The 20374-nt window shown below is 61.8% G+C and overlaps 1 protein-coding gene across 2 annotated transcripts in view; it reads right to left on the bottom strand.

Moving 5' to 3' along the window:
• The window catches only part of NIBAN2 (niban apoptosis regulator 2), a 28784-nt gene extending 17379 nt beyond the window's left edge, over positions 1-11405 (bottom strand). For both annotated transcript variants that reach the window (XR_015774374.1, XM_014256349.2), the window contains exon 1: positions 11256-11405. Coding sequence is in view for 1 of the 2 variants with exons in the window: in XM_014256349.2 (XP_014111824.2) it covers positions 11256-11310 (55 nt within the window). In the remaining variant the exon portion in view is untranslated. The remainder of the gene's footprint in view (positions 1-11255) is intronic.
• Between the last annotated feature and the right edge of the window lie 8969 nt (positions 11406-20374).

Genomic DNA, 20374 nt, shown 5'->3' with positions numbered 1-20374 from the left:
AGCCCCTCTGTCGTGGCAGAGGAGGGAAGGCACCCTGGCTGTGGGCTCAGACACCCACGGAGCACTTTGGCAAACAGGAGCACCCGCGGGGACCTGCCAGGGATGGGATGGGTGTCCCCAGCCAGCCACCCACAGCGCTTTCCCAACACCCGTGTTTGCTCTGGGAGCGCTGTGCCGCGGCTCCCACACCCTCCCCCTGCCAGCACCCCGTCCCCGGCACACCCAGAGGGGCTGCAGGGCCGCCACAGGCCCTGCCACAGGCCCTGGCACAGGCCCTGGCACGTCCTGCTGGCTCCTGGCAGGGGGAAGCCACCCTGGCGTTCCGAGAGCAGCGGCAGCAGCGAGGCCTGGCTCGGCAGGATCCCCGTGCCAGCAGCACCTCTGGGCACAGAGCTGCTCGGTGCCCGGCCTCTGCCCCCCTCCCTGAGCCAGGCACTCGTGGGGGCTCCAGCAGCAGGGGGATGAGGGGGCTGCACGGCCCAGAGGGCACAGACAGGGCTCTGGGCACCCAAACCCTGAGCTGGGGGGGATTGGGGGCTGGGGGGGATTTGGGGCTGGGTGGGATTTGGGGCGGGGTGGGATTTGGGGCTGGATGGGGTGAGGGGCTGGGTGGGATGAGGGGCTGGGTGGGATGAGGGGCTGGGTGGGATTTGGGGCTGGATGGGATGTGGGGCTGGATGGGGTGAGGGGCTGGATGGGATTTGGGGCTGGGTGGGATGTGGGGCTGGATGGGATGTGGGGCTGGGTGGGATGTGGGGCTGGGTGGGATTTGGGGCTGGGTGGGATTTGGGGCTGGGTGGGATGAGGGGCTGGGTGTGATGCTGGCAGTGAGGACAGGGTTCTGCCAAGCCACAGCAGCTCCCAGCCACGCTCCAGCACTCCCTGCCAGGTCCCCAGGGCCCCCCACACCCTGCTGTGGGCACAGGCGAGGACACGAGGCTGGAGCAGGGCAGCACAGCTGTGTCCTTGTCCCGGCTGACGCCCGAGGAGCGCAGAGCCCGGGGCTCTGTGGCTGAAACCAGCCGGGAGAGGAGCTCCTGTCCTGCCCATGCCCCTGACCGGCCGTGCCACCGCTGCTGTCACCGAGCCCGGGGTGACAGGCAGGGCACAGCCCTGGAGCAGTCGGTGCCCCAGGGGAAGGTGCAGCCCTCGAGTGCTCAGAGGTCACGGCCAGGCCAGCGCAGCCCTGGCCTTGGTCCCTCTGAGCCAGGGCAGGAGGTGGATTTTGCCTTCAGGATTCCAAAGACAAACTGTCCAAGCTGGTCCAGCAGCCTGGACTGGCTGTGTCCTGCCCTTGGAAGCATCTCCAGCACCGTAATCAGCTCCTCACATGGAATCATGGATTGGTCTGGGCTGGAAGGGACCTTAAATGTCATCTCCTTCCATCCTCTGCCATGGCAGGGACACCTCCCACCATCCCAGGCTGCTCCCAGCCCTGTCCAGCCTGGCCTTGGGCACTGCCAGGGATCCAGGGGCAGCCCCAGCTGCTCTGGGCACCCTGTGCCAGGGCCTGCCCACCCTGCCAGGGAACAATTCCTGCCCAACATCCCATCCAGCCCTGCCCTCTGGCACTGGGAGCCATTCCCTGTGTCCTGCCCCTCCATCCCTTGTCCCCAGTCCCTCTCCAGCTCTCCTGGAGCCCCTTCAGGCCCTGGAGGGGCTCTGAGCTCTCCCTGGAGCCTTCTCTTCTCCAGGTGAGCACCCCCAGCTCTCCCAGCCTGGCTCCAGGGAAGCTCCAGCCCTGGGAGCAGCTCCGTGGCCTCCTCTGGATCTCTCCAACACAGACCCATCCCGAGGCAGCAGCCAGCTCTGATCCCATAAGAGCAGAGCCAGAAAACAATCCATGAGCTGCAGGCCTGCCCCAGAGCTCTGATCACCTGCAGCCCAGCCTTGACCTTTCTCCTCCCTCCAGCTGCTGCATTTGCTGCCTGCGGGTTTTTCAGCACGGTGGGGAGAGCAGAGCTCCAGGAGCCCATCCCACAGCCCCAGGCTCACGGAGAGCCCTTCCAGCACCAGAGCTCGTTTTCCCCATTGCCCTTGAGATCATGTGAAACTGGGAGTGCTGCTGTAAACAGCCCAGGCCGTGGGCAGCCCAGTCAGCAGATCCTGCCACGGGGAGGTCAGTCCTGCACAGGTTTGCTCCAAAATTTCCTTGTCCTTCCTCCACTTCTTCATTCTTGCTCAGCTCAACACAGCCAGGGCCTACAGGGGTATCAGGGGATGCTGTGTGTCCCTGGTGGGACAGAGATGTGTCCCCAGGGCTGGGGGGCAGCTGCTCCCAAAGGCAGTGGGAGCAGAGTTCTGGGGCTGAGGGGCTGCAGCAGCCCTGGCACACCCATCAATGGGGAATCAGGAAATGCTTTGGGTTGGAAGGACCTTAAAACACCCAGTGGCACCTCCTGCCATGGGCAGGGACACCTCCCACCATCCCAGGCTGCTCCAAGCCCCATCCAGCCTGGCACTGGACACTTCCAGGGGCAACCACAGCTTCCCTGGGCACCCTGTGCCAGGGCCTCACCTCCCTCACAGGGAACAATTCCTGCCCAATAATTTTCCCTTTCAGTTTGAAGCCATTCCCCCTTGTCCTGTCACCACAATTCCCGATCAAAGTCCCTCTCTGGCTTCCTTGTGGCCCCTTCAGACACTGGAGGGGCCTGTGAGGTCTCCACAGGACCTGCTCTTCTCCAACACAACCCACACATGTGTGCTCACACCCCCCTCGGAGGAGCTGGAGGCCAGCAGCTGGCAAATCCCAGTGGGAACACTCATCTGCATCCTCCTCCAAGCCCACATTTGGCACTCACAGCCCTCACATGTCCATCTGTCCGGGGGGTGAGGTGCCTTTGGAACCCCAGCCCTCCGCAGAAGGCCCCTGGGATGATGTGGAATCGTGGACTCATGGAATAACAGATTGGTTTGGGTTGGAAGGGACCTCAAAGCTCCTCCCGTTCCCCGCCACAGGCAGGAACACCTCCCACTATCCCAGGAGTGGAGCAGCAGCAGGGGCTGGAGCAGGGTGCCCAAACCCCTGTGGATGCCACAGGGATGCCTCACGCCAGGCAGGGAATTTTCCTCTTGCTCCAGAAAAAAATTAGGAAAAACAAAAAAGCCAAACCAGCTCATTCAAGCAGAACCCCCAGGCTGGGGGGGAGCAGGGCTTGGCCTGGCTCCTTTCCCAGCCCTGTGGGACAGCCGGACTCAGGCCAGCTCACCCCAGCCCCAAATTACTAATTTACTAATTACTAATTTAAGCTAGCAAATGATTAGTGAGCGGGGGCGGGCTGCAGGCTCCCAGCAGCCCCAGACAGGTGGCACTGACAGGGACACCCACCACGGTGGCATTGGCAGGGACAGCGATGGCCTGGGTGGCTCTTCCAGCAAGGGAAACAAAGGCACTGATGCCACTGGTTGTCCCCAGGTCACCCCTCTCCGTGGGACTGCTCCAGCCCTCTCTGCTCCCTGGGCCAGGCACACCCAGGGGCTGTTCCCACTTTTCCTTGGCCATCCTCCCGTGTCCCAAATCCGGGCATTACGCAGACAGGGTGTGTGGGCATCCCCCTGAGGGCACTGCACGGCGAGGACAGGGGGCACAGGATGCCATGGATGAGGTGCCCAGGGCACCCCACAAGCCCTGAGCAGCACCCAGACACGAGGATCCGTGGCCATGGGCTGTCCTGGCTCATCCCAGGCTCATCCCAGCGGGAATTTGGGAAAGACTGACAGCAGGAATGGCTCCAGGCGGGCTGGGCAGTAGCAGTGCAGTGACAGCCAGCACAAGGGACAGTGGCACTGTCCATGGGGCACAGGAATCCTGCAGAGCCAACGGGTGCACCCAAAGGGTTAAACCCCAGCCGGCAGTTTAGGGTTTCGGGAATTTGAATGTGAGCTCATTTCCAGCCAGAAACACAAACTCCTTCATATGGGCCTGACTCAGCCCGGCTGAGCATCCAGAGGAGATGCCAGCGCTGGGGGAAGTTGGGCACCAGTTCCTCACCCGGGGGCACTGGGACAGAGAGGGGGCTGGAGGAGGTTTTGTTCCTGCTAAAACCCAGGGCTGACCCAGCAGCTCTCCGTGTTTCCCCCTCTCATACCAACTAGGAGAGGCTGGAACAGGGAAAGCAAGGTGGGGAGAGCAAAAACTGGGAGAGTTTCCCCTCTGACCTCCTTGAACCCAAATGCAGCCTTCACACAAAGCCACCCGAACCCACCCCGGGGTGCTCCTGCTCTGGGCTGCTGTCGGGATTGGGATTGAACTGGATCAAGTGTGGAGCTGAGGCTGCTCTGATGCTCAGGGGAGCACAGGGGCACCGCCAGGCTCCAGCACCACTCTGAAATCCCTCGGCAATATTTTCAGAATTGAAAATATTGCCCGAAAGCAGCTCAGAAGGGCGGTGGGGGTGGAAAGGGAGCACATCGTGCCTCCCTCAGGCAGCAGCCGGGTCCCTGTGACTCAGCCGCGGTGGGAAGGGTGGGCTGAGCTGCAGGAAGGGATGAGGCAGCGGAGCCTCGCTGGAGAAACCAGCTGGGGCCAGGCCTGAACCGGTTCATCCTCTCTGGCCGTGCCTGTGCCGTGCCGGGCTCTGCCCCCGGATGAGTCAGAAGTGCCCGTGGTGCCAGCACAGCACTGGGGCACCCGCTGGGGACACGGCTCTGCAGAGGTGCCCCCATCCCCAGCAGCCAGCCGGGACCCCGGGGTGCTCACAGGGCTCTGTGGACACCCTGGAGCACCCAGCCCCTGTCCCTGGAGCACCCAGCCCCTCTCCCTGGATAACCCAACCTCTGTCCCTGGATCACCCAGCCCCTCTCCCCGGATCACCCATCCCCTCTCCCAGCAGCTCGCCCTGCTCGCCCTCCCAGCCCAATCCAACCTGCCGGGACCCAGCCGTGCTCCCGCAGCCCTGCGAGGCTCCAGAGCCAGCCACGGGATCCACGGGGCTGAAAATGAAGCAGCGAGTTCTGCAGCAGCTCCTCAACCTCTAAACAGCTGAAACACACTGCAAAAACCACTCTCAGGCAAGCTTTGGACACCTTCTGCTGTTTCTTTGGACACCGCTGCTCCTGCTCCCCAGTGCCAGCCGTGAGCTGGGCTCAGCCCCCTGCAGCAGCCCCTTCCCGAGGCTCGGGGTCACGTCCAGCCCGGCAGGACAGGGATTAGAGGCCGGCTACGTGCCCGAGGGTGTTTTCCCGTGGAGTGGATGCCGGTGTCCTGCTGCTTCCCGGGAACAAGGCAGTGCGGGGCTGCTGCGTGCGAGGAATGCGCCTGTGAATAACAAACAGCTCTGCCCTGAGCCTCCCTGCCCAAACAGCCTCCGAGGGATGGGGGAGGAAGAGATCCTTGCCCCCCATCCAAGCTGCAAGCCCCCTTTCCCCTTGGGGCAATGCTCCAAAGCCGTGGGGCACGGGTGGGTTAAAGGCACCCCGGCCCGGAGTGGCAGCAGGCACAGGGAGCAGGTTCAAGGCACCAGCAGAGGCGATTGCACTCCCGGGACTGCCAGGATCTGTCCCATGGACAGGCAGGTGGCTGTGGGAGGATGGAGCATCCATCCCTGGCTCAAGCTGAACGCCAAACCCTGAGCTAGCCCACAGCCCTGAGCCACAGCCACATCACCACACACCCCTCGTGCCCCTGGCTGCCCACTGGGCAGGGTGGAGAAGAGCTGCCACCCCTCTGGCTCTCCCCACAGCAGGGTGGGACCCAGCAGCAGCCCTGCCCAGATAAGGCCCCCGCTCATCCCCCAGCACCGGCCGGGCAGCATTGCATCCCTCGGGAATGGCGCAATCCCGCCGTGCCCAGCACAGGCACCCACATCCTCCAGCCCCTGGGAGCTGGGGACAGGCACCTCCAGCCCCTGGGAGCTGGGGACAGGCACCTCCAGCCCCTGGGAGCTGGGGACAGGCAGCTGAGGTTCCCACGGCAAAGGGGACAAAGGGGACAGAGCAAACCCGGGCATCTCCTGAGGGTGTGAGTGATCTGTGCTCCGGGATGTCCCAGCAGCCACTTCCCTCCGTCCCCAAGTGCCCCAGGGAGGGGAGCTGAGCCTGGCACACTGTCCCTGTGCCCAGCTGGACAGCGCCAGTGGGAAACACAATCCAGCCCCAGGGGAGGAGACCAAACAAAGATTTTTATGTGCATCTGAAAAAACAACCCAACCAAGAGGGATTTGAAGAAAACAGACCTGAAGCTGTCCTGGAGGTCTCTCCCCTGCTGCTGGGGAAGGTCCTTTGTCCAGCTCCTCTGTACCCATCCCACAGGATGCTGAGCCACCACAATTTTGGGGTCTGGGAGCTGACTCACCCCAGCTTTGGGTGCAGGAAAGCCTCTCAAGGGGCTGAGCAGAGCTGGCAGAAGGAGAAAGGAAGCCAGGACAAGTGTCCTGTGCCCCAGGAGCCACCAGCACAGCGGGAGATGGGCGAGATCCTGCCCCAGGCCCTCTGTCACCTGCAGGGCAGTGTCCCATCCATCCTGCTGTGCGGGAATGTCCCATCCAGGGACTCCCCTGGGGAAGGGCTCCGAGTTCCCAAGAGGAATTCCAGAGAAATCCCTGCCAGGGAAGGGCAAGAGAGGACAAAGAAGTGCAGGAGGGCAAAGAGAAGGGCACTGTGCTCTACCAGAGCTGGGACCTGTGTCAAATGTCACTGCTCTTTCCCTTTGAAAAGGGGGAAAAGGTGGAGTTTTATTCCTTCCTGCCTCGCTGGTCCAAGAGACTGGGAGGAAGCAACTAGCTGCTCTGCTCTGCCCCTTCCTCCCCTCCTGGCCCCGGGCTCTCCACGGAGCCACAGCAGGCACGTCCAGGCATGGGACAAGGCTCTGAGGCCAGCCAGGGGCTGGGGAGGGGGCACAGCTCCTGCTTGGGGACCTCACCAGATGGGCTCTGGTGGCTGCAGCCCCAGCATGAGATGCCATCCCCCACAAATTGGGCGGTGGGAGCAGAGCTGGGTCCTGCAAGGGCACAGCAGGTCCTGGAGAGCTGGTCCTCAGTTGCCCCACGGATAAACATCCCTGGATCCCTCTAGCCCTGCTTCCTGCTGGAAAGCTCCGAGACACAGGAGCCTGTCAGTCCCAGGAGGATGTGTTGGAGCTGCCAAGAGACACCCAGCCCCTCTTAGCCAGCCCCTGCAGTGATTTGGGGAGGAGGGGAGGCAAAGGCTTGGGAAATCCCAGCTCCTGGCTGTGTCCCTGCAATGGGTTTTGGGGTGTCTGATCCTGCTCTGGGAGTGCTTTTCTCTCCCTGGACTGGCCCGAGGGGAGCTCTGAGCTGCCATCCTGGCTCTGTTCCTCCTGTCCCCGTCCTGCCGCTCCCAGGCAGAGCAGGGATCCCCTCCCTGCGTGCCCCAGCTCGCTCCAGCCGAGGCCTCTGGCTAAACCCTGCCTGGGGGAGGCAGGGAAAGCCCTGCCGAGGGAAGGCAGGCTGTGCCCGGGGGCTGAGCACAGCCAGGAGCGCCACGTGGGGAGGCCACCAGGGCCCTGTCCCCTGCCCCGACACGCCGGCTCGGGGCTCGCCCCGTGCCCCGACACGACGGCTGCAGGTAAAGCCCCGGCTTGCCAGACCCAGCCCTCGCCGCTGGCAGGGAGCCCTGACATGCCAGGGGAGTTATTTATTTGGCGATGAAAGACGCACTTTTCATTGGGAGAAACCACTCCGCTTCTGCTCGGAGCCTCCCTGCACGGCTCCCCCCGGGGCAGGGCGAGGGATTCAGCCTCAAGACCAACCCCAGAGCCCACAGCCTCCACCTCCCACACCGGCTGGAGCTGAGCTGTGGCCAAGGTGGGGAAATGAGAGTCACGCTTGGGGAAGCCACAGCGAACCTCCTGCTGCTGCCAGCAGCCTCGATCCCTGGGGCACACCACAGCCTGGTGCCTTCTGGTGTTTGCCAGGCACCTCTGGAGCTGGCCCTGCAGCCCCATCCCATCCCATCCCATCCCATCCCATCCCATCCCATCCCATCCCATCCCGTCCTGTCCCGTCCCATCCCATCCCATCCCATCCCATCCCATCCCATCCCATCCCATCCCATCCCATCCCATCCCAGGGATTAGGGATATGCAGACATTGATGTCCAACAAGGCTCTTGGAGCAGGAAGGCCCCAGGTCCGGCCCCAGGGATGAGGCTCGGTGTCACCTCTGCGTGGGCTGCTGCCTGTGGAAGTCCTACCCTGAAATTAGCAGCTGCTTCACTCCGTAATTAACGGGCTGGTGACTCCCCGGAGATGCCAGAGCAAGGTGTGAGCTCCCAGGGACCCTCCCTGTGCTTCCACCCACCCCCACATCCCTCTGGCCATGGAGACATCCCTCAGGCGGCTCCTGCTGCACCCCTGGGATGGCACCCAGGAGCTCCTGCTGCACCCCTGGGATGGCACCCAGGAGCTCCTGCTGCACCCCTGGGCTCAGGACCAGCAGCTCCACCCAGAGCCAGCAGCCACGCTTCACCTCAGCCCCCAGGAGAAGGGGTCCATGGGATGCTCCAGGGAAGGAGAGATTCCAGCATGAGGGAAGGGCTTCATCCAGTCCCATGCTGAGAACACCCACTGCCTGGACATGAAAGGATGCTCCAGGACATCCAGTGACATCCTGGTTTCCCATCCCTGCCACCCTCGTGTGCCCAGGTGCTGGTGCCCACGCTGGGCATCCTTGCACAAGGAGGATGAGCCAGTCCCTGCTCCAGCGCACAGAGCAGCTTGGAAGCAACTCCCAACCCACATCTGGGAGGAAGAGGAGGAGGAGAAGGGCAGCCGAAGGGTGTTGACAAACAAACTGGATGAGTCAGGCAGGAAGATGTCCAAACCAGGGTGGCAGGAGGAAGCACAGGTCAGAGAGACCCTGGAGAACGGAATGCAGGAGCTGCAGGCAGCTCTGCCAGCAGCTGTGGGTCACACCTGGCTGCCCTGACAGCCCCAGCATCCCCAGGAGCTGCCTCTGTGACTGCCTGGAGCCCTCCAGCCCCACCAGTGGGAGGAAAGACCCTGGTCCTGAGCCACCCGAGTCACACGTGTGTGGCTCGTGACTTCTGGGAGACACATGAGCCTCACACAGCCACCATCAAATGGGCTGGGACATTAGGGCCTCCACAGCCTGGGCACTGTGGGCATGACAGGGCTTTTCCCACCTCTCTCCTGCCTTTTTCCTGTTCCCAGGAGGAGCACAGGGCTGGGCCAGGCTCTCCCAGCAGCTCTGCTGGTCTAAGGGGCTGCAGTCTCTGGAAGCACTGCCAAACCCGAAGAGCTCCTTCCCTCCAGCAGCCAGGGGTCATGGTGGCCTAGGCAGCAAATCCAAACTCCCCAGATTTGGGAGGACAACTGGCAAAAGCTGCTTGGAGAAGGGCTGGATCCTTCCTGGGGCAGCGGCAGTGGAGAACAGGCCGAGCTAGGCAGGAAAACCCGGAGTTTTCCCCGCCACGTTGCTTTGCATGCCTGACAGCAAGTCGTGCCTTGCCTGTTGGGTTCCAGCCCCTCCCAGCTCCGGGGGCTCCTCAGCCAGCCAGGAGCCCTGGCAGGAGCAGAGAGCTGCTCCAGGAACCCAGTTTGTCCCAGTCTCTCCCAGGGGGGTGTCCCAGTACAGGTGTGTGTCCCCCCTACTCACCCCTGCATGGCACGGGACATGTCCCAGCCCAGTCTCCATAATCCTATTCCACAGGAATCCTTTTTTTCCTCGTCAAATCTTCTTCCCATGAAAATCTTTTCCCGCAAAAAGCCCTCTGCAGCCCCCAAGCACGGGTTAAATCCCACCCTGGGGTAACAGCTCAGTCCCTGCCAGGTTGCAGCCATCCAGCCTGGCCTTGGAAACACCCGATCCCTGACCCAGCAGGGACAGATTCCGGCACGGGAAACCCAGCCAGGCTTCTCCTTGTTATTCTTCAGGATTAGGATCACAGGGGCTTGCACAGGGAGCTATCTGTGCACAGACAACCAGCAAGTTACAGACAAATTCTGGATGTGCTTTAGATCCAAACACGCCACAGGCAGCCCCGACCCGGCGCAGCCTCGCGGATCAGCCGGGCTGAGCTTAAACTAATGCAAGATGAAAACCCCAGAGCGAGTTCCAAGCTCTCCTTCAAAGCTCAGAAACCTGCTGGCGTCCTGCTGAGCCGCATACCACGTAAGCATTCCTGCCAGGATGGGGCCTGGCAGGGCGGATGGGCTGCACGGCGAGACACGGTGCCAGCCCCACGGCAGCTCCTGCGCTGCTCCGCCGGCAGCAGCGTTTTACCCAGAGCCCTTGGGGACAAAAGGACTTCAGAGCCACTCCCGTGCCTTTATGGCCGCGACAGAGCAGCGATACGGCGGAGCCACCTCCAAAACATCGGCGCTGCCCAGCCCCGGAGCTGCCGGCGAGACGCGCAAGGTCCGGCACGGAGCCACCCTCGGCTGTGACACCGGCCCAGGTGCGGCTCCGCTGCTGCGGGGGTGGCTTCACCCACCGGAGACGAGGTTTTGCCAGCCTGGGGAGCTGAAACCAAAGCTGGGGCACGGAAAGGGCTCGGAGGTCACGTCAGGAGCCCCGGGGAGCCGAGCTCCAGCACCACGAGTGGCGCAAAGTGGCTTGGGGGGAGCCCAGCATGGACAATGAGGGGTGACCCCACTTACAGGGTCACCACAGACCCCAGTGAGCAGCCCTGAGCCCCCCAGCCAGGGCTTGACACGAGAGCCGTAACCCCGCGTTCCCAGCAGCTCTGGCCAGACATCCTGTGCCAGGGGCGAGGCTCAGCCCCAGACGGGCTCTCAATGGCCACATTGTCACCCTCGGCCGTCCCACGGCCCCGGCGGGGACACTGCTGTGCCCTGTCCAGAGGCAGCCGGGGCTGCAGCCGGTCCGTGCCTCAGCCCCAGAACATTTTGGGGGGTTCCTAAGGATCTCCCGGCTCTGCAAAGGGGGATGAGCCTGCTCTGCCAGCCAGTCCCCGTGCTGACAGCGGTGTCCCTGCGCTGGACACGGCTTCCAGCATCCCCCGGAGCCCAGCTCCCCTCTGCCCTCCCCGCAGCCCGAGGGGTGTCCGACACAAACACCCCCGGCACAAGCCAGCCGTTCATTCGGGAGGCACACGGGCACCTCGGGTACCGCCCCCCAAAACTCCCGAGCTGTACCGAGGCAAAACCACGGGGAAACTAAAAATTAAAAAGTTTAAAGACCGAGAGAGGAGCGATGAGAAGGCGTGGGAGTCCCGGGAAGGCTGAGCGGGGGGGTTCCCAGAGGGAATGAAGGAGGGATGGGGAGATCCCGGTGGGGGTGAGCGGTTCGGGGGGCGGGCCGGGGGCTCACCCGCGATGTGTTGGCGGCGACCCTCGTCCAGGTGCGTGGAGACCACATCTCCCATGGCGAGCGGAGCCGGGCCGGGCCGGGCGGCGGGAGGAGCGGCAGGAGGAGGAGGGAAAAGGGAGAAGGAGGAGGAGAAGGAGGAGGAAGGCTTCGCTCGGGGCGGCCCGGCAGCACGGCGCCCCACGGTCCCCCCCGGCCACTCCTCCCGCACCGCCCCGCGTCCCGCCCGCCGCCCCCGGGGTGAGGCTGCGAGTGCCCCCCCGCCGGGTAATTAGCCACGCTAATTGCCGGCGGGGGGCATGGGCAGGATGCTGGAGGGGACCGTGCCCCCCCAGGCGGGAGCTGGGCAGTGCCCGGTGTCTCCCCCGCACTCCCACCGGGAAAACCCAGCGGGAAAACCGGCTTCGTGCTGCTCCAGCCCCGGCATTGCGACACCCGGGCTCCGTCCTACCTGCGCCCACACCCCGCCGGCCCTGACCTCTGTGCCAAACGGGAGAGCGGGCGTGGGAGCCGGAGGGCAGCGGGCACAGCCCCCCGTCCTCCCCAGCCCGTGGGAGAACGGGCTGGGAACGCTCGAGTTGGTTTAGAAGCCGCCCCAGCCCCAGGTTTTGGAGCGGGAGCTGTCCCGGGATGGGGGCTGACATCTCCCGGGAGAGCTCAGAGCGGGACACTAAAACCGGGAATGCTCCAGCGAGCCTGCAAAGGCTCCTCGGCCACAGCCGGGGAGGAAGCAGCTGGAACCGCGGAGCTGGAGGAAGCGGTGGAAAAGCTCCTCCTTCCTCTCGCTGCTGCTGCGGCTCCTTTCCCAAGCGCAACAGGCGGAAACAGCCCCGGCAGGATCCCGCGGCGCTGCCTGGGCACGATCCGCGGGGAGGAAAGGCCCCGCCGCCGTCATTCCCAGAGCCCGGGCACCGCCAGCATCTCGGGGTGTGACCGAGGGAGGAAGAGGAGGAGGAGGAGGAAGGAGGACGCGGTGGCGTGACCAGAAAGTTCAAGCTGTTCCCAGCTGCAGGGCGGCTCCGCGGAGTCGCTGCCGAGGTGGATGCGCTCCTTGGGATCTCTCTGGATCCCTGGATGCTTCCAGACCTCTGGAAGCTGGGGCTGGGTGAAGCTCGGCTCAGCTGCTCGGCTCGGTGTGGGGCAGCCGGCGTGGAAACGGCTCCAGGAGGCTTTTCCTGAGCTGGACTTGTTTACCCGGGAGCGGTGGGAGGAGGGAGGGTTGGAAGTGGCCGGGCTGGGAGCGAGGCATCCTGTTTATCCGCCTGAAATAGCTGCCCTCGGCCGGCGCGGGGCTGGGCAGGGGGCGGCAGGATGCGCGCACCCCTCCCCGCCCGCTGCCACCAGCAGCCCTGCCCTGCAGCGGTGCCACCACCCCGGGGGACACCAGCGGGTCCTGTCCCCTCGCCGTGCCAGGGGGATGCCACCCTGGAGCCAAGAATCCTCCTTTTTGGGCAGGGATGCAGGGAGGGGATGCGGCCGCGCCCGTGCCCAAGCTCTGCCGGAGCCGAACGCTCCCCAAGTGGCCAGAAAACTTCAGGACATGGAGTGGCACCCAGATGCCACCTGCATTTGTCCTAGCACCCTCCTCCCCCAGGAATGCCCGCAGCCTTTTCCATCCTAACACTGTTCTCACCCCTCCGACTCATTTCAATGGGAAAATCATTCCAAAGCTGGGATATTTCCCTTTTCCCCCCCCGAGATACCCCATAAGAAGGCTTTACCCCTAGCACGGGGTTTGTTTGCAGTTTGTTTGCCTGGCCAAAATGCTGCTGATATCAAGGGATTCCCGTGGGAAATTTATCCGCAGCAAAATCTCATTTCCAATAGAAAATCGTTCCACTGGAGGCTTTTAAACACTTTCCCCAGTGCTGATCCCCAAGGAGTCTGGCTCTGAATTAATTTGAGATTCTGTCTTAGTGGGGTGATGGTATTTAAGAGGAGATGAAAATGCATCCACCCCCTTCAGACTGAAAATAAATGGGAATAGCTATCCATGTAAATAACTTCATTATTAGAAACCAAGCTTAATCCCTTACAAAAAAGCAATGTATGGAATATGATTTAGGCAGCGCACACACAGCCCTGTTAAATAAACCAAGTAAGTGGTTTAAAAGCTTTATTTTTGAAAAATTAATAATAACACCACACAAGCACTGGAGCACTGAGTCATCACTGCCTCTTTTGCCCACTGGTGTGTTTCTTAAATAAAAAATTAAAACCTGAATGAAGAGGTAAAAACCAGGCAGCATTGATATTGTTGATTTGCAGACAGGAAGGGGATATTTGTGGCACACAGAAATAGCGAGTCAACAGAGCCTGGAGGCTGCCACACGGACACACGGGCTGCTTTGGGGGCTCCAAAAACCGCCTGAGGATGGGCACGATGTCCTGGCACCGCCACGTGGTGAGTGAGCAGCGAGTTTTGGCACAGGCTGGCTGGTGGCAGAGGCAGGCTCAGCTGCTAAATCTTGGGACAGGAAAGGAAAGAAGTTGTCTGGAGGTTTTTATTGTGACTGGAGACATTTGGAAGTTCAAAATTCAGCAGCTGAGCATGTTTTGGTTTGTGATTATGTGCAGAGGGGATTGTCCCCAAAATGCCTGATGAAGGTCAGGGTTTCCTTCATCCCCACCACCCCTGTGGGTGCCTGAGGAGGATGAGGATGACAGTGGGGATGGGAATTGTGTCCTTCCTCTCCAGCACATTTTGGTTTATTCCCACATGGCCACATGCAGAGGGGATTGTCCCGTGTGCTCCTGGTCAGTTTCCTTCATCTCTGCCACCCTGATGAGGATGAGGAGGATGAGGATGGGGATGGTTTGTCCTTCCTCTCCAGCTGCAGTTTCTGGGAGCTCAGCTCAGGCACTGCTGAGCACCAGGGGTGCAGACACAGCTCCCCCTGCCCTCCTGCCTCCCCTCCTGGCTCCATCCTTCCCGGGGATGTCTTTAGGTCCATCCCCCTTTGCAGGCTCAGCTCCCTGCTCTCCTTCCCTGCATCCCTCTGCAAAGGCTCCAGGTAAAGACCCTGGATTCAGGAAAGCAAACCCCCAGTTCCAGCAGCACAAGTGATGCTCAAATGTCTTTGTCACACCCTGTCCTGCGCCTGTCCCACATCCTGGGGCTCCGAGGGACCCGGCACTGACGCCCCTCCCATCTGAGGCTGTGCAGTGTTGGAGTTGTACAGAATTGCAGCCTGATAAAGTCTAATCATGACAGCTAATTACCTCTCACTGAACAGATGGAAATAATGCTTATTTGCCTAGAGCTGCCCAAATTATCTATCCTGCCTTGGAAATGAAGGATTTCCCTGTGAATACAGCTGAGGAGAATAAACACTCTCGTGCTTTCAGGCAGCTCCTGGGACGGTGGAGATGGCAGCAGCGACGTGAAATAGTTCCCAAATGATGAAAGCCTTCAGAGGCTCCAGTGCATTAGTGCACCATGATGAGCAGTGTTCCATACCTGTCCTTCACCCTTCCAGGACTTCTGGATGATCCTGATGCCAGAATCCATGGCCGTGACAAAGCATTTAGGAAAAAAAATAAATGGATTATTTGGGATATTTTTCCTGCTCACAGCAGTCAAACCAAGCCTGACGGGAGCTGTGTGCTCCTCTGGGTTCGGTGCCTGTGGGGAGGATCATCCCACCTTGTTCCCGTTGGATTTTCCTTGGTGTAAAACCTGATCCCTGAGCAGCAGAGGTGGTGGATGCACCTGCAGAGCACCCAGAGCAGGCTGTTCCCAATCGCTCTCCACCTCCAGAATCTGCTCAATTCCTGCAGCCACCGAACGCTGCAGGATAAAGCTTCCAGCCCTCTCAATCAGCAATCAGTGGAGTTTTCCTTCCTCTCTCGATGACCCTGGCACAAGGATCTATTTCCACCTCACCGGATCACCGGGAAACCCGATCGGGGGAAGAGCCGGGCGGAGTTGGAGGGCAGGAGATGCAGCCAAGGGTCGGTCGGGGTGTCCCTCGCAGCTGGGCTCAGGTGTCCATCCACAGGGTGGGGGTGGAAACCCACCTGGGGTCACCTCTAAAGGCCTTGGAGATGCCTTGGACGTGTCCTTGTTAAAGAGCCCCCTGTGCCCTGGGGTCTGAGCCAGCACCCGGCAGAGAAGGGGGTAAAGGAGCGCCGGGGGCTGCTCCCCTTCCCCAGAACTGCTCTCGGTGCAATTAACAGCAGCGTAATTGCAGCAGTAAAGCTTTCCAGTGCTGATAAAGGCGAGGGCAGCTCTGCCGTGCCCGTGCGCTGCTGCACCCTCCGTCCCGCTGCTGACTCCAGATAACAGCGAGATTACACAGCGCTGAATCAGACCTGCCTCGACCGGCTTCTGCTGACTCAGGGCTGGCTCCATCAGCTCCAGCCCCTGCTCCAGTCCGGGCAGGGAGCTCCGAGCAGGATCCATCAGCTCCAGTCCCTGACACAGAGCTCCGAGTAGGATCCATCAGCTCCAGTCCCTGACACAGAGCTCCGAGCAGGATCCATCAGCTCCAGTCCCTGACACAGAGCTCCGAGCAGGATCCATCAGCTCCAGTCCCTGACACAGAGCTCCGAGCAGGATCCATCAGCTCCAGTCCCTGACACAGAGCTCCGAGCAGGATCCATCAGCTCCAGCCCCAAACTCTGAGCTCTAAGCTGGATCCATCAGCTCCAGCCCCAAATTCTGAGCTCCGAGCAGGATCCATCAGCTCCAGCCCCAAACTCTGAGCTCCGAGCAGGATCCATCAGCTCCAGCCCGGGCACGGAGCTCTGAGCAGAGGGATGACACTGGCTGAGGAGCACCTGGGGACCTGCAAACCCCCCCAGGCCGGTGCCAGGGGCTGTGACAGGCAGCACAGGGTGTCACCCCACCCTCACCCCCGGTGGGTGAGCACCCAGCGCCCACCAGCAGCCCAGGGCAAGGAGGGGCCGGCGGGGCCGGGGGAGCGCAGCCCGCGGAGCGCACGGGAGGGGGAGGAGGAGGAAGAGGAGGAGGGAGGCTGCTGCGGACCATCGTTCCCCTCTGCTGGTTGGCACTGGGATAACTGGTGGCCGCCCGCCAGGCGTTGGCAGGGAGCCGGGATGGCTCGGTGCAGCCAGAGGAGGGTGCGACAGACTGGCGACATTGGCACCGGCGTGGGCACCGGCCTGAACACAGGGTGTGGGCACGGGTACAGACACGGGGACAGGCACCGGCATGGCATGGGACACGGGACACGGGACACGGGACGTGGGATATGGGATATGGGACATGGGATATGGGATATGGGATATGGGATATGGGACATGGGATATGGGATATGGGATATGGGATATGGGACATGGGATATGGGATATGGGATATGGGATATGGGATATGGGACATGGGATATGGGACATGGGACATGGGATATGGGATATGGGATATGGGATATGGGGTATGGGATATGGGATATGGGATATGGGGTATGGGACATGGGATATGGGATATGGGATATGGGATATGGGACATGGGATATGGGATATGGGATATGGGGTATGGGATATGGGATATGGGACATGGGACATGGGACATGGGATATGGGACATGGGATATGGGATATGGGATATGGGACATGGGATATGGGGTATGGGATATGGGGTATGGGATATGGGACAGGCACTGGCACAGGCAGGACAGCCTGGGATGAGCACAGGGAATGGGCATAGCATGGATGTGGTCCTGGCTCTGCTCCTTGCTGTGGGATATTGGGAAGAGTGCTTTTCGCCCCACTTCCAAACCATGGCCAGGTGCAGGGACTGGAGCTGGGTCACAGCTCTGGCATTTGCACCGGAGAAAGGAAAAAATTCCATGTCTGAGCTCTGCTGAACAGCTGGAAACGGGGACAAAACCCGAAGCAGGCAGGCTGAGCCCTGCCTGCGCCCAGAGCAGGCTCTGCTCGGCCTCCAGCCCTCCTCACTGCCCCCAGCACAAACCCCGGGCTCTTGGAGATGATTAAGCCCGAGCAGCTGCGCCCCAGGCAGCCCGTGGGGACACAAACACCGGGTGACACTGTGCCCCTGCTGTCCCTACAAGCACCTGGCCCTGGGACACGTTCCCAGGCGTTTAACAGCCAGCGCTGCCTCTGCCTGCCCCCAGGGGAGGTGGAAGTGCCCTCCCCATCCCCCATCCACATCCCCGGATCATGGATGCGTTCCCCAGCAGATACTGGATACTCTCACACCCTCCCACAGCGTCCTAAAATCCCAAATGTTCCCGGGGAGCCCCGAGGGAGGATGGTCAGCAGGAGCTGCCAGTGTTTCCCCCTTCAGCCCCAGAAGGTTTTGGGGTGTCCCCATTTCTGCCAGCTAAATACATTTCCAGCATCTTCACAGTTTTAAACTGAAATTGTGTGGTTGAAAAAGCCCAGATTGAGTGAGGCCTCCTGGCCTAGACTCCTTAAGAGAGGACCAGGAAGGAGGGATCAGGATGTGGCCCCAAGAGTGCTGGGGGAGGCGCATCAACTTCCCCTTGGTACCACAGACATCCTTTAGTTTGCCTATCAGGAAAACCAGCCTGAGCCAGCTCTGACCCCAAGACCAGTCCCTTCTCTGGCCTCCCAGCTCCCTGTTACTTCCCAGAGTTTCCCAATTTCCATGGTTTGGACCAAAACAGCCCAGGATGGAGTGAGGGGAGCAGCCATCTCCTCTCCCCATCTGCTCTGATGCTCCTTCCCAGCCCTGTGTGGGGCGGGGGCTGAGGAAAAGCTGCTCCCCTTCCCTTCCCTGTCTGGCTGTGCTGGGGGTGTCCAGCCCTGGCTCCTCACACACACCCCCCCGAGCAGGGAAAGGCTCCTGGGGATCCCAAACCAGCCCATAGTCACTGCTTGGAGCACCCACATTCCTGAGGCATTTTACACTCCAGCAAATGCCCTGGAGTGGGAACCAGCCCCTGGCTCCCCGAGGCCAGCAGTGTCTGGGGTGTGAGGATGGGGCCTGTCCACATTTGAGCTGTGTTGTCAGGAACACGCTCCAAACCAGCATCCCCACGAGCAGCCCTCTCTGCCCACCCCAGGGAGGATGTTCCCATCCCTGCCCTCCCGACTTTCCCCTCCAAAGCCTCCATCCCCAGCCTGACACCTTCCCCAGGCAGCCTGTGGAGTGGGGGCAGCTCCGTTCCCAATTTTTCCAATGAAACAAGCGCCTCTCTTTCCTTATTTATATTTTCTGCCAGGTGTGATGGATGCAAGAGAACCACAGGGCTGTCCCCAAGGGCAAGGGGACACAGCTTGGGGAGCCCCTCCAGCCAGGTCCAGCTCTCCTGCAGCTCCCTACGAGCGCTGGGGCTTTTCCTGCAGACGAGCGATGCTCGGCCTCGTGGGCAGATTGACAGGGAGATGGAGGAGCAGTATAAATACCTCACTCCTAAATAGCCTGCTGGTATTTATAGCCTGCGCCTGGCACCGAGTCCGGTGCCTCTGACAAACTCAACTCCGGATTATTTTTAAGGAAGCATCAAGGAGAGCAGGTTTGGTAGGAAAGGGTTGGAGTGCCTCACCTGGGGCTGCTGGAGCTGCGTGGAGCGCAGGCCTTTGTCACTCTGCTGTCCCTCTGGGCGCTCCTTTGCTGTCCTGTGTCCCCAGGCACTGGGTGGCAGGGTGAACCTCTCCATGGCCATACACACACATGTAAATATTTCCATATGCACACACCTGCGGGCACAGCCTGCCCCTGGCTCGCTGCCGGTTGCCCCGGCTCTGTGCTGGCACCTCGCCATTCCCCACCTCCTTTCCCATTTCCCCCCTTCCCTCGCAGCCCAGGCTCAGCAGGGGAAGCACAGAAGCACATAAATCCCCTGGGCCCAGCCCTGGAGGGAAAGTTCATCGGGTGCCGTGTGAACACACACCTTTGACCCCAGATTTACACCCCTGCGTGGTGGGGTGGCCGCGGGTGCCTGACCCCCGTGTGTGTGTGATATTTTACTGGGAAATAAACCTGACTCACCGCAGGGACCCCTCCCCTCTGCACCCGGCGGTGCGAGGGGCAGCTTCCCTCCAGCCCCACCCTGGCGTGGGGGGCAGCGCTTTGCTTTGGCAGAGCTTTGGTGGCAGAGCTGAGCCCTGGGGTGCGGGGAGGGGTGTGATGGGTGCGGGAATGTGATGGGTGCGGGAATGTGATGGGTGCGGGAATGTGAAGGGTGCGGGAATGTGATGGGTGCGGGAATGTGCTGGGTGCGGGAATGTGCTGGGTGCGGGGGGGTGCTGGGTGCGAGGTGAGGTGCCATAGGTGCGGGGCGATGCTGGGTGCGGGGGGATGCTGGGTGCGGGAGGTGCTGTGCTGGGTGCGGGGGGATGCCGGGTGCGTGTCCGTGGGTGATGCTCGGGGTGCGGGTGTGATTCCGGCAGCGGGGGGATGCCAGGGGTGTGCGTGACGCTGGGTGCGGGGGTGATTTGGGATGTGGGGGGGCTGCTGGGGGGTGTGTGTGTTAACTCCAACTGCGGGGGCGTGCGGGGTGTGCGCCCGTGGGTGAATCCGGCGCGGAGTTCGTGTCCTCGTGTCCTCGTGTCCGTGTGTCCGTGTGTGTCCGTGTGTCCCCATGTCCGTGTGTCCCCGTGTCCGTGTCTCCGTGTGTCCCCGTGTGTCCGTGTGTCCGTGTGTCCCCGTGTCCGTGTGTCCGTGTGTCCCCATGTCCGTGTGTCCCCGTGTGTCCATGTGTCCGTGTGTCCCCATGTCCGTGTGTCCGTGTGTCCGTGTGCCCGTGCGCCCGTGTGTCCCCATGTCCGTGTGTCCGTGTGTCCCCATGTCCGTGTGTCCGTGTGTCCGTGTCTCCGTGTGTCCGTGTGTCCCCATGTCCGTGTGTCCGTGTGTCCCCGTGTCCCCGTGTCCGTGTGTCCCCGTGTGTCCGTGTGTCCGTGTGTCCCCGTGTCCGTGTGTCCGTGTGTCCCCGTGTGTCCGTGTGTCCGTGTGCCCGTGTGTCCGTGTGTCCCCGTGTCCCCATGTCCGTGTGTCCGTGTGTCCCCGTGTCTGTGTGTCCGTGTGTCCGTGTGTCCGTGTGTCCGTGTGTCCGTGTGTCCCCGTGTCCCCATGTCCGTGTGTCCGTGTGTCCCCGTGTCCGTGTATCCGTGTGTCCGTGTGTCCCCATGTCCGTGTGTCCCCGTGTCCCCGTGTCCGTGTGTCCCCGTGTC

This window comes from Pseudopodoces humilis, chromosome 22 (assembly GCF_049639895.1).
Source record: "Pseudopodoces humilis isolate 2021_Gansu_Grassland_sample_001 chromosome 22, ASM4963989v1, whole genome shotgun sequence".
NCBI classification, from domain to species: Eukaryota; Metazoa; Chordata; class Aves; order Passeriformes; family Paridae; genus Pseudopodoces; species Pseudopodoces humilis.
This window is presented reverse-complemented; position numbering and strand designations above follow the sequence as displayed.